At 55.7% G+C, this 15,183-nt stretch overlaps 1 protein-coding gene across 6 annotated transcripts in view; it reads right to left on the minus strand.

The window, feature by feature from the left end:
- The window catches only part of Jade2 (jade family PHD finger 2), a 51,701-nt gene extending 36,825 nt beyond the window's left edge, over window positions 1–14,876 (minus strand). The window contains exons 1-4 of one of the 6 annotated variants that reach the window (XM_042283968.2): window positions 13,156–13,419; window positions 10,704–10,787; window positions 4,761–4,822; window positions 1,834–1,928 (exon numbers count right to left, since the gene is read on the minus strand). In XM_042283968.2, the coding sequence (XP_042139902.1) occupies window positions 1,834–1,928; window positions 4,761–4,822; window positions 10,704–10,787; window positions 13,156–13,283 (369 nt within the window). In that variant the 5' untranslated portion in view covers window positions 13,284–13,419. Of the gene's footprint in view, window positions 1–1,833; window positions 1,929–4,760; window positions 4,823–7,885; window positions 7,973–10,703; window positions 10,788–12,865; window positions 12,981–13,155; window positions 13,503–14,046; window positions 14,072–14,756 lie in introns of those variants that run through there. The other 5 variants (XM_006991336.4, XM_016009622.3, XM_016009616.3 and 2 more) reach the window with 5 other exon arrangements.
- Window positions 14,877–15,183: the final 307 nt, after the last annotated feature.

A 15,183-nucleotide genomic window follows, 5' to 3' on the forward strand; every position in this document is an offset into this window, starting at 1 on the left:
GTTACTCATTCCATGAAGCGGCAGAGCCTTCCATGAATCCACCCATTTTTTTGTTTTGGTTTGTTTCTTTTTCTTCCCAAACCCTATTTGGGACCGTGTCCTCCCAAATAGATAGCTAAGGAGAAGGGTATAGAAGAGCCACAGAGTGCTCTTAGCCCTCAGCCTCAGCATCCAACTCCTTCCTTCATTACAACTCCAGACACCTCCATCCCACTTTCCACCAAACCCAGGTTTGGAAGGTATCCGGGCTGGTGAGATGGTCCAGCAGGTAAAGGTGCTTGCTGCCAAGCCTAAGGGTCTGAGTTTGGTCCTTGGGACCCAAATGGCAGAAAGATCCAACTCCTTCAAGTCGTTCCCTGCCCTCCACATGCATGCCATGACATCCGCACGCATTCACGTGTACCTATGTGTTACACACACACACACACACACACACACACACACACACTGAACAAATCACTGTAACTTAAAGGAAGATGGGAGATCACTCTCATAGGGTCTCAATCCCACCTCCTAAGGGAAGGGTCCTAGAGCAGGGCATCCTGGGAGGCAAGGAGTCATTTTTTAAGCACAAAGCTCTGGGGAAGACCACCTAAGACCATATAAGACGACCACCCCAGATACCCATCCAGGGGCTGGTAAAACTGGATACCAGATGGTCCCGGTGGAGAACAAGAGGAGAAAAGGTGGGTGTGGCTTGGATAAAGACCCCGTCCTTGACCCCACAACTACTGCAAAGCAGTTGTATGTGTGAGGACCAGGGTGGAAAAGAACAGCCCTCAAAGTTCTCGCAGCCACTTTATTTATTTGTTTATTTATTTACCTGTGGCTTTTTGAGACAAGGTTTCTCTGTGTAACAGCCTTAGCTGTCCTGGAACTCGATTTATAAACCAACTTGGTCTCAAACTCACAGAGATCCACCTGCCTCTGCCTCCAGAGTGCTGGGATTAAAAGCGTGCGCCACCACATCTGGCTGGCTATAGCAGCCACTTTTATACCAAGGGCCTCTTCTCTGCCCAGGGGCATTGCCAGTGAAGTCCTAAGAAGGAACAGTAAGACCCCTGCATGAAATTTCTCACGGGCCACAGGAAGCAAGGTCTTAATGTCAGTTCATGAACCCCAAGGACCTCCCTCCACAGAAGCCATAAACACACCTCTACTTGCAGATCAGGAGGTGAAGGCATTGTTACCCTGGGTCAAAGCAAGGAGGCTTAAAATGCAGGTACACAAGAAGTATCGTCAGAAGCATACAGCTAGCCAGAGGGTTCTGAACACTCCGACCCTTCCGGCCAGCACCAGCAAACCTTGTCCCCCTTGGCTCCGGAGGGAAGCATCCCAAACCCCCTCGCTTTTAACTCTACTGCCACCAGCTCTAAACTACTAGCTGCAAGTGAGCCACTCCCTCCCACAGCAGCCAGTGGGACCTTTTGTTAAGAGATCAGAGGATGCCTGATGCGGTGGCACACACCTTTAGCCTTTAGTCCAGCGCACTTGGGAGGCAGAGGCAGGTGGATCTCTGTGAGGCCAGCCTGGTCCACAGAGCATGTTCCAGGCCAGCCAGGGCAACCCAGAGAGACACTCTCCCACAACAATAAACACATCAGATTATATCACTGCTCGTTTATGAGCTTTCAAAGGCTTCTCTCAGGTCAAGAAGAACGGCTTAGATGCATTGGTGCCCCAATCATTCCATCCTGCCACACTGGCCACCTTGGGTGGCCTTCATACATCTGCTCAGCCTGTTCTCTCATTCCCCACAGGTGTCTGCTCCAGTCACCCCCACCCTCACCCCAGCCTCATCCTTCCCGGAACCTTACCACCTCCGCTCCCTACCTCGGAGGGCTTCTTTTCGTTCTGCCGAGGCCAGCCCGGCTTGGTACTGCTGGGCAGTTTGGAACATCTTGATGCTGATGCGGATGTCACGTGACCTGCAGAGAGCACACAGGCCATGAAGGGTCCTGGAGGGTCAGAAACAGCACCTAACCACATCAATGATGGCAAGTCTCAAGGAAGAGCCCCGGCCCTATAAGATCAGGAGGTGCGAGGCATTGTCCCTGCTCTGGGCCCCAGCCTTTCCACAGACCAATGGAAATATGAAGGCTCCTTCACTCACCACTGAAAAGGGGCTTAAGAAATCAAAGGCAGTCATCAGCTGGTTCTGCGGATCCAAAAAAAGCCCCCGCCCCTCTTTGAGATTCTGCTTCCCACTTGGTCAGGGAATGCTGGAACATTCCATGCCCTGTCTCCCATCTGCCCCACATTAGGCGCATCCCAGCATTCCTGCAGGCCCTAACAGGTTATAGAGGCAGGGTAGGGCATAGGACGTATAATTCTGGGGAGACCCAGAGTCTACCAGGCTAGACCCAAGTTAGCCTCCTACTTCCTGATCACCACAGGCAAATGATTTGATCCCTGTGAGCCTGGCCGGGGTGGAGGGGTGATGGTCAGCATTAACTGCCATGGTGAAAGGCTCTAGAATCGCCAGGCGGTAGGCAAGCCTCCAGCATACCTTTGAGGAATTGGTTAACCTCTGGCCAAGCCCCCAAGGGTCTATTTTGACTATTCTGGGTTAAGGAGGAAGATCCACACTAAAGTGACCAGCACCCCCACCCCTGACACACACCCCCAAAGCTTGGGTCCTAGACTGCATAAAAAGCAGAGAGCAAACTGAACACCTCTTTCTCTGCTCCCTCCCTCTTCTCAACTGAGCAACAACCTGTGACCCTGCGCTCCAGGCTCTAGTCACCTGGCCCCTCCTGCCTCGATGGACTGGCCCCTGAACTGTGAGACAAAACCACCCTTCCTTAAGCTGTTCTCACGGAGGGGGGGGTATCCCAGCAACAGGTAAAGAAACTAAGACAGGCTGGCCTTGAACTCATGTTTCTCCTTCATCAACCTCCTCAGTGCAGGGATTAGGTATCTGTTCGCTCTTCTCTGATGAGTGCGATGATTTAGAGGAGACCCTCAAAGGTCCAGGTGTCAAAGACTTAGTCCTCTAAGGTGAGAGGTGGCGTGGCTTTTTGGGACCTGGAACCTCACAGGAATTGTCACTGAAGCCAATTACTCATGCACTGAAAGTCTCTGAACTGTGAGCTAAGTAAACCTTCCCTTTCCTAAGTTAAGGATTGTACATATTTGATGAGAGTAACAGAAGCTGATTAAGAGGAGATACGGGATGACTGTCCTCTAAAGGCTGATCGAAGGATATCACATCTACAGCCTTAGGCTGGTGCGTACGGATTTCTCAATTGGCCTTAACTATAGGGTCCGAGGCCTCTGCTAGACTACAGGGCAATGGGCCTCAGCAAGAAGGACCAGGAAGACCCAAGGGGCTTTCTATTTTTGTTTTAGACAGAGTCTCACTAAACAGCCCTAGCTGACCTGGAACTTGCTATGGAGACCAGGCTGGCCTGGACCTCCCCTCATGGATCCACCTGCCTCAGCTTCCCAGCTCAGGATGCAAGGTTGTTGACGAACGTAAGAGTTAGCAGTCATGGGTGGGCACCGTGGTGGGAGCCGATGGAGAGGAAGTCACTCCAAGTTCAGGGCCAGCCTGCGGCTACTCCAGGGTTCAGATGCCCAGAGGCCCTGTGACTTTGCAGATGTCTCCCGTCTCCTGCACTAAAGTAAGGAGTAGAGGATGCAGTTCCTGGTTTTAACCAAGCCAGGCGACGTACAACACACTCTGGCCACAGAACTCTAGATGCTGTGAACCCCGCTTCTGCTGCAAGGGGATTAAAGTGGGGTGGGCTAGAGCCAAAGCCACACAACGGTGAATGAGGCCCGGAGGAGGCAGGACAGGGCTGGGCAGAATCCTCTGGCTGCCAGGGAGGCTATGGTTTGGAACTAGCAGGGGCCTTGCAGACGCCATCAGTTCACCAGGTCTAGAGATGCAGGCTCCAGGCTCAGCCTCCCCAGGAGTGTGTCCACCTTCTCAGAGGGCCTCCACCCACCTCGTCACTGCAAGGTGGGATCTCCCATGAAGACAGAACTCCTCAATCCATCAGGCTCAGGAAGGCCTGGCTTCCTGGGCCATCAGAGAAGGGCTACCTTACGTCACCCACCATCCAGGAGGAAAGATCTCACCATACATAAACCCCTTTCTCTGCTTCCAAAATGTCATTTGCTCCTTGACAATGTGGCCTTTCCCCCACTTCTGGACATCCAACCGACACACCCACCCCGCATCTAATCTGCCTCTGAGAATCTGTTGCCACGATCCCAAGAAAGCTGGGCTTCCTCATTAATGTCTTCAGCCAACATTTATAAAACACCTACTATGTGCCAGACTGTAGCAGCTAACGGAGCAGTGAACACAACAGGAATCCTCTGACCAGAGTTTGCCACCGGTTAGGAAGCTGCTTATAATACCTAACTAACTATAATAAAGGCTGCAGGTTTCATGTCTTGTTTTCTAGAGACATTTAAAAGGGTCCCCACTCAGCAGGAAGCCAAAGGATTCATGTGTTTTTTGTTTTTTTTTTCTTCCATCAGCCAGCAGCGAATGCCCAGAGGGAAGCTGGTCTATTCCAATCAGAGGAAGGCCCACCTAGAGGGTAGGTTGGTAGAATAAAGAAGACAGTGAGGCCCTGGTAAGGGCAGGGACCGACTATCTCAGAGGCAGAGGAACCTGACTTGAATTGGTCTCACCCATGTGGTGGTCCTGGCCTGAGGTGAACGGAGGGTCAGCCTCCTTTGGGCCTGCCGGAATTATTTAAACGCTGTCCCTGCGGGGCCCCAGGTAGGAAAGACAGACTTACTCTCAGTGGTATCGGAGTTGTCGCTGCTGATGGAGTATTTGCGCCTCTTCTCTTCCATCTGCAACAAAAGGCAAGAAGGGTCATTATCTTCCCAGACACCTCAGTCTATGTCCTCAGTCCACACTTCCCACAGAGAAAGGACAAGGGCATGCCTCTTCTTCCGGCCTCATCCTCACCCTACCCACCCACTCGCCCGGTTTTTGTGAAAGGTGGCCCCGGAGAGCTCAGGCAAGCAAAAGTCTGCCCAGTGGTGTGAAAAGGACTGCAGGGAGACCGGCAGGCACAAACTAAAAGGTGACAATGACCACTCAAGTCCTGGTTCCCATTCAAGGAACCCAGCCGATCAGAAAATGCAAGCCACTGCAAGCACCTCCTGAGCGCCCCCTGCAGGCAGGAGGGAGAAGAGAAATGATGATTCTTCCAGGACCATGCTCTTCAAGGTAAGGCACAAACCGTCACTGAGGCCCAAATCCTGAGCATAGTGGCTACCGGGGTGTGGGAATGGGGTAGCAGGTCCTTTCTCAGATAAAAGTCCATCCTACTTTATTCTCAACTGCACCATCTAACTTTCAAGACTCTAAGGGTGGCTCCCTCACAGGGCCCCCACCACCTCATCCACAGTGCTGAGTTCCTGACAGCTTGGTGAGCTGTGAGATACAGGCCCATTTACAGAAGAAGCTCGCCTCATTCCACTGCTAACTGGAAGGATGGAGATGAGCACTGAACCCCAAGGTCTGAGGTCTGATCCCCAAGGTTACCCAGAGCTCTTTTTGTGCAAAGACTCTGCTTCGACCTGGAAAGCTGTACCTATCCGCTTCTCCCTCGGGTCTTGAACAAGCCTGAATGGCAGAGCCTGCTTGGAGGACCCCCGGAGAGATTTAATACCAGCTCAGGTCAGGGTGCTTCCACCATCCCGCTCAGTCCTAGAATGGTCTCACCATAGCCAAGGACACGGAGGGAGAACTTGACCTTAGGGGGACAGCACCACCTGGCCCTCACTGTGTGCCCCCTCCACACCCACCGTCCTCTATCTCCAGCCAGTTCCTGTCAAACTATGGGGTGCCACAGAGACCCTGGAATATCCACTCGCTAAGTGGGGAGGATGAGTACTTGGATCTCTGAGCCAACCACGAAGACCTTCCTGCTTTACCCTTGACCTCAGTTAGGAGCCTCTCTTACCCATGGTCCCCCAACAGAATGGGAGGAGCCCGATGGGGCTGCCTGTTGGCTGCCCAGTGTTTCCTAAAGGGTAAGAGACTGAGAGACACCTGGCAGCAACCTAAGAGGCAGAAACAATAAAGACCTCACCCTTTATGGAAGCCGGGGGGGGGGGGGGGTCCCTTAGCACAGACGGACCCCATGGGGCTTTCAGAATAGCCCTTGGTCACGGGTGGATATGGCAACCATCTTGCTCTATCTCTTAAGAGTCTAAAAGATGAGGAAAATGAGGCTCAGGGGTTACCCAAGGCGACAGACAATGCTTGTACCAGACTTAGAAGACCCAATTCCTGACCATGAGACTTCATGGCCTCTCTGCAACATAAGCAGCTCAGAACCATAGCCATCACCCCTGTGACATGCAGAATCTGAGGAAGTCTGGCTTTCTAGTGAACTCTGGCCTTAGCCCACATAACGGCCCCACCTAGCCCTGTCACTGGTGGGGCAATAAATTCACCCCTCCAACTCCTCCAACAACCCTGTCCAGGAATTCTCTCATTTTCATCAAGAGGGCGACAATACTTCCAAACCAGGATCTCCCGTAGCACTAACAGAGGGCTGGGGGCCAAGGGCAGCGCTCAGTCGTCCTCAGCCGTGTGCTTATAGCACGCACAAGTCCCTGGGTGCGAGCTCCAGTCCGGGAGGAACAGGAGCAGGAGCTGTGGATTTAGGAATGTTGGGTTCAAATCCTCCCCCCACCACTCACAAGGCCAGTGGTCTCGGCAAAGACATACTTCCCCCGAGGAGGTGAGCTGGATCCGATTTCCCCATACATCTGAATTTAAAATGCTGGCAACTGAGTCAGAATTTGAAGAACACCCTGAAAGGGCCAAATGAAACTCATTTGTTGGCTAGTATCAGCTGGCCAGACTGAGCGTGAAGAACTCTGAGGTCGGTGGCTGGAGCGCCACACAGGTGCTAGCTAGTAAACCTGGCGGCCTTGAGCCAGAATGGAGCGAGCGTCCTACCAGGGCCAGCCCTTTGGAAAGAATGGGCAGTGACCGCGGCTGCACACACACCCTTCTCCTGGTGCGGGTTCTTTGCCCAGAGACCAACAGGTGACCCATCAGCTTGCAGTCCTACACCCAGCCCCCTCAATGAGGCAGCCCTGTTGTCTCACAAATCACCTGGCCCACTGGCAAGACAGGAGGCAGACACCGCTAAATCAGTCATCAGGTGGGGGTGATGGAGTCGCTCAATCAGCCTGGCCTCTGGTTTTCCCTCTCTAATGAACCCCTCCCAGCTCTCCCCAGGAAAGGTCTGCTCCCACCGATGACTTCGGTGACACATGGCACGCGCTTTTAAAGGAAGTAGTCAGTCCTGAAATCCTATCTGTAAAGGAAGAGTCGAGGCAAGAAAGGTCTTTTCTTGCCATTCCTCTGGGTCCACTGCACTTCCCACACCGCCCCAGGATGAAAACACACATGGGGGGCTATCCTCTGGACTGTGGGTGACCAACAGAGCAGTAGCCCAAGGCCTCTGTGCCTCCTCGGCACCACAGTCAACCTCTGGCAAGTCCTGAACATGCCTACGTTTTCCAACTCCGCTACCATCATCCCACTGGTTCCAGCCCATCTCACCTCTCACCTGGCCCATTTACCTTCATGCCCTCGCTTTCAGACTCCAAACTCCATACAGCAACCAAAGAGATCTGTAAAGCTTAAATCCTGCCACACTGCGCCCACCCCCTGCCCCGCCCCCCCTAAAAAAAAAAACCACTCTCACAGGCTTCCAGCTGATCCAAGGCCAAATCCATCTCCTCACAAGAGCCTACACCAATCCGGACCCTGCCGACCTCAGGTTCACAGTGACCACCTCTTCCTCACTACATCCCAGTACAGTGACCTCCCTTTCGCAGGAGTGGGGATCGAACCCAGGACCTCATTCACAAAAGGGAAGAACTCTACCTTGGCCTCTTTTTGTTTTCTCTTCCAAGTCAGAGGTTCTCCATACTTCCAGACCCGGGCACAAGCTGGGTCGGCTGCCTGTGTCAGGTTTTGTCCATTACCGCATTTAGGGAAATCAGCTGCCCTGTTTCTCTATGCCTTCAGAGCACCCATCAGTGCGTTGAGCTATTTGCCAACTGTCCTTCTTGGGAATGAGTAAAGAGCACGTCTGGCTAGATCCTTGTGCGAACGCCAGGCACTCTCTCACACACGGCACCCAGTACAATGGAGAGCACTGAACACACTCCGGGCCCTCCTCCTGGAGTGTCAGGACCACACAGCCCAGCTGGCCGGCCCCGCTGCTGGCAGACACCAACACCCCAGTCCAAGATTCCCTCCTGTTTTCACAGTCCTCCTTCCCAGTCTTGACCCTACACATTTTCCAGGCAGCTTTATTTGGTTGGGCTCTTGGCTAATGACCAATGTCAACTCAGTAATAGGGCAGCAATTTGGTGGCAGATGTTTTCTTGGCAGCACAGGCCATCGGCCTTAGTCCCCACTAAAGTTCTGGCCCTGGAACACCACTGCCCAATGCCAGTCTCTTTTAAAGATGTCTCTGCAAATAAATTCAAATAAACACCCTGGGCCTCCATTAACGCCCTCCCAGCTGACCCTGGGAACAGTGGGTCTTTCAGGCCAGCTACTGCAGCCACTCCCTGGGGCAGTTAAAACACCCCAACCTGGCCTCCGGTCTCTCCTCTCCAGGGGCCACTAGGCCTGCCCTCACACACACAGCAGGATTCCGTCCTCCTTAAAAAACGAGGTGGGGGTTGGGGTGGGGGGGGACCTTCAAGCAGGCAATTTACCATTCCAGACACAATCTCTCAGAGAGAAACAAAAACTCTCCCTGTCTGAGGCAGACCGCGAAGGCGTGTGTGTAATAAGATGCTAATACAATTTAATGATATTTCGGCTGGAAAACCTGTCCTCAGAGCCTCCTTGTGCAGGGAAGGCCAGACATTCAGAAAACAAGAGCTCGCACACTCTTAAACTGCTTCAAACGGGGGGTCACAGCCCCACTCCTTCCCATCTCTCATTAACTTTAATGCCTTCTCAGGGACAACAATTGCCGATACAAAAAGTGATTTCGTGCACACAGGGCAGAGGGCTGCTGTCTGTGACCGTCAATTCTCCTTCTCCAAACCCCAGGGGAACCTGAACCCTCTCCTACCATTGCCTATCTGCTCTTCTAAGTGTCCCAACCGGGATCCAGCGTCCAGTGCCTACATGCACCGTGCAGGCTAGCTCTAGGGACCCAACCAAGGAGATTACAAGAACTGTGACGGGTTCTGTCTAGTTTATCATTTGATACTTCCTCAACCCTCCCCTCCCCTCTACACACACAGGGCAAAACTCAGTGGACTGTTCTAAAATCTAGCTGCCCATGGGCACCTGTTGGATGCTTCTCATCTCATGTTCAGAGACGAGAGCTGGCTTGCTAGCCTAGCCTGGAGCCGCCAGCAAAGGTCACAGTGCATATAATGAACTAGATGGCCTCAGTTCATTAAGAGTAAGATAAGAACTGGCTGATAAGAACGGTGTGGGTGCTACCACCAGGGCCTTGCTCTTGCTAGACAGGTGCTAGCCATCAGCTACATCCTCAGGCTCAGGTTTAGTCTTTATACCATCATTTCCTATGCTCACCTAGCGATAGGAATGATTATCAATACCACTGGCTGATAAATAAACTGAGATCTACAGTGCCTTTGCCATAGCTGGAAACTACATTCAAACCTAGGCTAGCTGGCTCAAGTCTGCGGGCAGGCTTTCAGTTCCTAGGATGGAGGGGAGCATTCCAAACTCCAGTGGGATTTCTGAGTGGAAGCTAAAAGGACTGACTGACTGCCTAGGGCCCCAGAACCAACTTCCCTTAGCGCCTAAGCTTTGAGCTAAGACCTGCCTAGATCATTGTGTTTAAGCCACATGATCTAGGTCCCAGGGGGGGGGGGGGGGACGGGGACGGACGGACGACACACACCTAACAAGTCAAAGTTATCCCCCAAGCCCAGCCTCGCCTCATCCTACCTAAACATCTGTGAGATCTCCAGCCTGTTGAACATTCAGTGAAGTATCTGATGGGTGCTTCAGACAACCAACCACCTTCTACTAATAGAAACACTGGTTATAAATAACCAGAACACCCTGCCCACCACCTCAGAGACAGAGGAGTCAGTGTCAAAGGCTTAACTTAGATATTAAGGTACAATGGGGACCCGGGGAACCACACGCCCACACTGTCAATGAGAGCTAGATGGCTGAGATCTTGACAGCCTCTTGGCTAAGCGTCACTGGCCATTTAGCCAGGCCATTTGGGGGAAGGAAAAGCATGCTGGACAGGAAAACATTTGCTGTATCCAGAGTCCAAATAACCCTGCCCTTAAACACTTCATCTGTTCGAGTGCCGGGGAGACCCTTGGCCAAACAGTTTCAAAACCAACATTCACTGTTAAGTCCCGCTGCGCAGGGTGAGGACTTCCCTCTACAAGGCATTTGCTGTGGAACCAAATGCTTTTCCACTCAAAACAACAGCCAACAGCACTTGGAACTACGGAGGAGAGGGCTCCAGATCAAACAAACATCCTCTCCCCCCCCACCACCACCATGCAAACTTTCTCAATAAATTATTCGCCCGCTTCGGATCAAAGCCTGTTTTTGCAGCCTGTGACCTAAAAAGCAAATAGCATAGTCTAAACATGAAAGCCTTCCTCCTTGACTGGGTCAGTTTTATTACTCATTCCTCCCCCCCTTACAGTTTATTCTGTTATTTTCCTCCTCTGCTTTAGTGGATCGCTCGGCGAGTCCCAACCCGCCCAAGGAAGACAGGACAAGAGGACCCGGAGGGTTGGTGTGTTCGCTTGGGGCCCTAAGGGGAAAAAAAAGAAATCAGGCGAGGGGGAAAAGAAGTCAGTACCCTGAGAACCCAGGAAACAGGGCCAGGCCTGGTTGGCAGGCCTCTGCCTGGCCTTTCTGCCAAACGTCCTACTGGGAATTTTACCAGTGAGAGGACAGGACAGTGGCACTGTAGGGGGAGAACCCACCTCCCAAGCTCGGGTCTGTTTGCAAATATCCATGTTTAAGGGTGCATCCTAACTGTTGTTCTGGGCTCAAAACTCTTCATTTCAAAACGGGGGCCCCGCCCCTCCCTAACCCTCTGGCACTTCTCTGAACACAACCATAATCCCTCCCATTGACCTCTTGCAAACTACCTCTGGGTAAAACTTTGTACCTCGGAATCCTGCAGATGGAGGGGGGGGGGTGCTAGGGGCAAGGGTGAGGTTTGGAAATCTTTAGAGACTCGGGATGGCGAGTGCAATGTACCGTCGGGCATAAAGAAACCGGGCGCCCCTCCCCCGCCCCCCAGCAGGAGGCCTGAGGCCAAGCTGGTTTAAAAAAAAAAAAAAAGTGCCCAGGCCGGCTGCAGTGGCTAAGGGGATTAGAAGAAGGTTGAGCGCCTCCAGCCTGCCCCTGGCGGCCGACGACGGGCAAGCAGGCAGGAGGCGCGCCGGCGTGATTCCGACCGCGGGAGCCGGGAGGAGGAGCCGGAGGTGGCTGCGGGGGGCTCCGGCCCAGGCGTAGGAAGGGCAAGAGGAGGTTCGGGCCGGGGGCGGTGCCAGGAGGTGGGTGGGCTTGGCGCCCGCGGCGGGGGAGGGGTCTAGGGGACTCGGGGAAGGGCAACTGAGCCCCGGGTGGGGGCGGGGGTGCTGAGCGGGGCAGAGGTGTGCTGTAGGGGGATCGGGCAGGGCTGGCTGGGCCTCTCGGTAAGGTAGAGGGAAGCCTCCAAGCCGGTTTTGCAGACGTCCTCACCCTCCGGCAGAACAGCTACGAGTCGCCCAGCTGACCCAGGATCAGCTCTTGCCCGGAGAAGGGGGGTGTCTCAGGTCCCAGGGATGGGCGGGAAGGGACCGTGGGGAGCCACAAGTCTGCTCCCAGGCGGGGAGTGGGCGTGCTGAGAGCCGCTCCGCAGGCGCAGGCAAGTGGGTGGGAAGGAGGGAGGGAGAGGGAGGAAGGAGGTGAGCCGGGAAGATGCCACTGCCGGGGGCGGGGCGGGGCCGGGGATCCGGCGGAGGGACTGCAGCAGTGCTTGGTGGGGGCGGGGGCTGCAATGTCACTCATTTTTGGGGTCAGGTGCGTGTGTTCCAGGCAGGGCCCGTCACTTGCCCACTGCTCCTAGGTCCCACCCAGAGTGTAAAGGCGGAGGGCAGGGAGCTGCAGAGTAGTCCCCAAAGCGGGACGCGAACCGGTAGAGTTGGGAGAAGGTAAACAAGGGCCACGCCCCCTGCCGTCGCCCCGCGAGCGCGCACCCGCCGCTCCGGCCGTCGCCGGTACATTTCCACTCTAGCAGCGCCTCTCCCCCGCCGGACTCCCGCGCAGCGCAGCCCCAAACAGCTGCTGTTCCCTACCCCAGTACGCACCCAGGCTACCTGGGCTGCGCATCCTGCACTCACCTGGGAAGGTTGTCCCCCGCCCCTCAAAAAGAGAAAAAAAAAAAAAAAAAAACCAACTAATTTGTGCAATGCCTCTGAGCCCAGGAACCGAGCATGCTGCCCCCGCGTGCAGCGCCCGCGTGCACCCAGCCTGGAAAGGGGGCGCAGGGCGGAGGCGGTGGCCCCCGGAAGGTGTCTAGGACTGGACCGGCTGCACGTGAGCCCAGCGCGGGGTCATGTGCATCGGCTCAGCCCGGTTCGGCACCCGGACGTGCTGCGTATCAACAAAATGAAACTCGGGGAGCCAGAAGGGCAGATAGCTCCGGGTTTCCCGTGCCCCGGTGCCCCGCCGCTCGGCCTCCCCACCCCGCACACCCCGGTCGCGCCGCAGCCCCTCGGGCCGGCCGGAGCCCGCGAGGCAAGTTGCAGCCCCAGCAGCCCCCCACCCGCACGCGCCCCCTCGCCGGCCCGGGGGCTCTTTGCCGCAGTCATTAATAAAGAAGGTCGCCAGGCTCACCCTTCCAAAAGTTGTTGCATGCGCCCCTCTCAGCCTCCCCGCACTGTACTCTTTAAAACACGGCTGACCAACATGCGCAATCTCTCTCCCCAGTGCTGTGCGTCCCCCCACCCCCCGCGCTGGCTTCCTAGAACAGGCAGCCAGCAAGAGAGAGAGGGAGCGAGTGAGCAAGAGAGAGAGAGAGGGAGCGAGGAGCACTGGCAGATCTGTTGCAAAAAAAAAAAAAAAAAAGCCCACAAAATAATGCCGTGGAGATGCGCAGGGCCCATCCGCCGGGGGCTGGCTCTTACCTTGCTCCGCGGTGCCCTCCCGAGGGGCGCTGCCCTCGGCTACGCGCCGCGGCGGGGGCCGGCGCGGGAAGGATGCTCCCGAAGCCAGGAGCTCCTGGGGCCGGCGCGGGAGGGCGGGGGGCGCGCATCCATCCGGGGTCGTGGCGAGGGAGGCGACCGGGCCGCGGCGTCCCCAAGCCCCGCACCCCTGCTGAGAAGACGGTCAGCCCTCCATCCCAGAGCTGGTGCCTCTAGGAGTGGGCGCAAAGTAACTCCATGGACGCTACTCACCCCCCCAAAAAATAGCCTCCAACTGCGATGGCCGCGGTCGGCACCATTCACCAACCCCCTGTGTATGTTTCTGTTTCTTTTTAAACCAAGACTTCCTTGTGATCTCTTTAGAGGAGAAAAAAAAAATGTGTTGGGGTGGGGGTGGGGTGGGGGCGGGCAGGAGGAGAGGGAGGGGGAGTAGCCACTTTTTTCTAATTCACTCGGATCTCCGCTCCCGGCACCCCCCCGCCGTGTCCCCCCCCTCCCCGCCCAGTTGTTTGGCTCCGGCGACAGTCCCAGGTAGCGTTGCGGGCCCCCCCCGGGGGGGGGTGCACTGCACGGTCCCCCGCCCGCTTGCACGCGGGCCCGGACTCCTCGTGGACTCTGGGGCGCCCCCAGCCCGCCCTGTCCCCAGGGCCGGGCCCGAGCGCCGGCTGAGCCCGTGCAAGTCCCATCAGGTCGGCTCACACTTCACACACTCACACACATACCCCGCCCCTCCACTCGCTCACTCACACTTTCTGCTCACACCCCGCCCCCTTCGCGCCCCAGACCCAGGCGGAGCCCCCCGCAACCTTTAAAAAAAAAAAAAAAGCAAGCTTATACTTAAAAAAATCTTTTGGCGCCATATTAATGACGTACTTAAAATTTGCCATTTCTCCCTGCGTCAAAAAGACGTTTCTTTGCAAATAACAGCCTGGAGGCGACACTCGCGGAGGAAACGAGGCTTGCACGGAGTACCCCGCCCGCCCAACCCCCCCGGACTCCGGTGCTGGAAGACCCTCGCCCTCCGCCCGGTTTCGGAATCACTGGTTTTAAAATCGGAATCGAATAAATCGCGTGGCGTTTTTTGCAGCGCCAGAAGTGAGCAGAAAGTGCTGGCAGGAGTGCAGGGGAGGGGCGCGCATGGGGCTGGGGGGAGGGGGCGCGGTCTCCTCCCCCCCACCCACACCAAATGCAAACTAGCATCCCAGGCAGGGAAACTTGAAATTGTGGGCGACCTCCGGAAGAGAGGGGCTGCCGTAGAGGGGGGGTCCCTTCTTAGGCTCGTTGCCCCCTCCCCCTCACGGGTGCCTCCTGGCGCCCAGGGCTGCCCTGCATTTCCGGGGGGGGGGGTTGAGGCGCGCTGTGATGGGTGGGTGGCTAGCAGGGTGGCAGCACGTCCTAGCCTCAGGCGGAGTTTGCCCCCGGGAACCCCCTTCCTTCTGCCTCGTGCCTCTTATATTAACTGCAAAGGGTTAAAAACCGAGGGGCAACTTCCCAGGGCTGGTACTTGGCGGAGAAGCGGGGCGCCCCTCTCCCCACCCTCTCCTCCTTGCCCCTCCTCCTCCGACTCCACTTCCCGACTTGACCTTGTGGTGCACAAACAGTGCTCTCCAATCCTCGCAGTTTCTGGAAGAAGAGCCTGCGCTCGCCAGGCGGGCGGGCTGTCGGGCGGCTAGCCGGCAGTGGCGGAGCCTTGGGTCGGTTCCCTGAGCTGCGGGCCACACCCACCCAACCCGCTGCGCCCCGGGAGCTCACCTTCTCTCTAGGAAGGAAAAGGGCAGGCCTCCTGGATGGGTAGGCACGTGGGGGGCAACCTTCTGCCTCCTGGGAATGCTCCAGCTGGGGAGGTTGGCTGGCTTTGGGCTGAGGTTTGGGGAAGCCTGGCCCAGCATCCCCAAACCTTCTCTTCCTTGCCAACGTTTTTTGCCCCCTCCGAGATAATACAATGATTATTTTTTTCTTCCAAACTCACCTTTGTTTTTGAAGGCAGGTGGATGGGTTTTAAATCCCTTT

Source organism: Peromyscus maniculatus, chromosome 8 (assembly GCF_049852395.1).
Source record: "Peromyscus maniculatus bairdii isolate BWxNUB_F1_BW_parent chromosome 8, HU_Pman_BW_mat_3.1, whole genome shotgun sequence".
Classification (NCBI taxonomy): domain Eukaryota; kingdom Metazoa; phylum Chordata; class Mammalia; order Rodentia; family Cricetidae; genus Peromyscus; species Peromyscus maniculatus.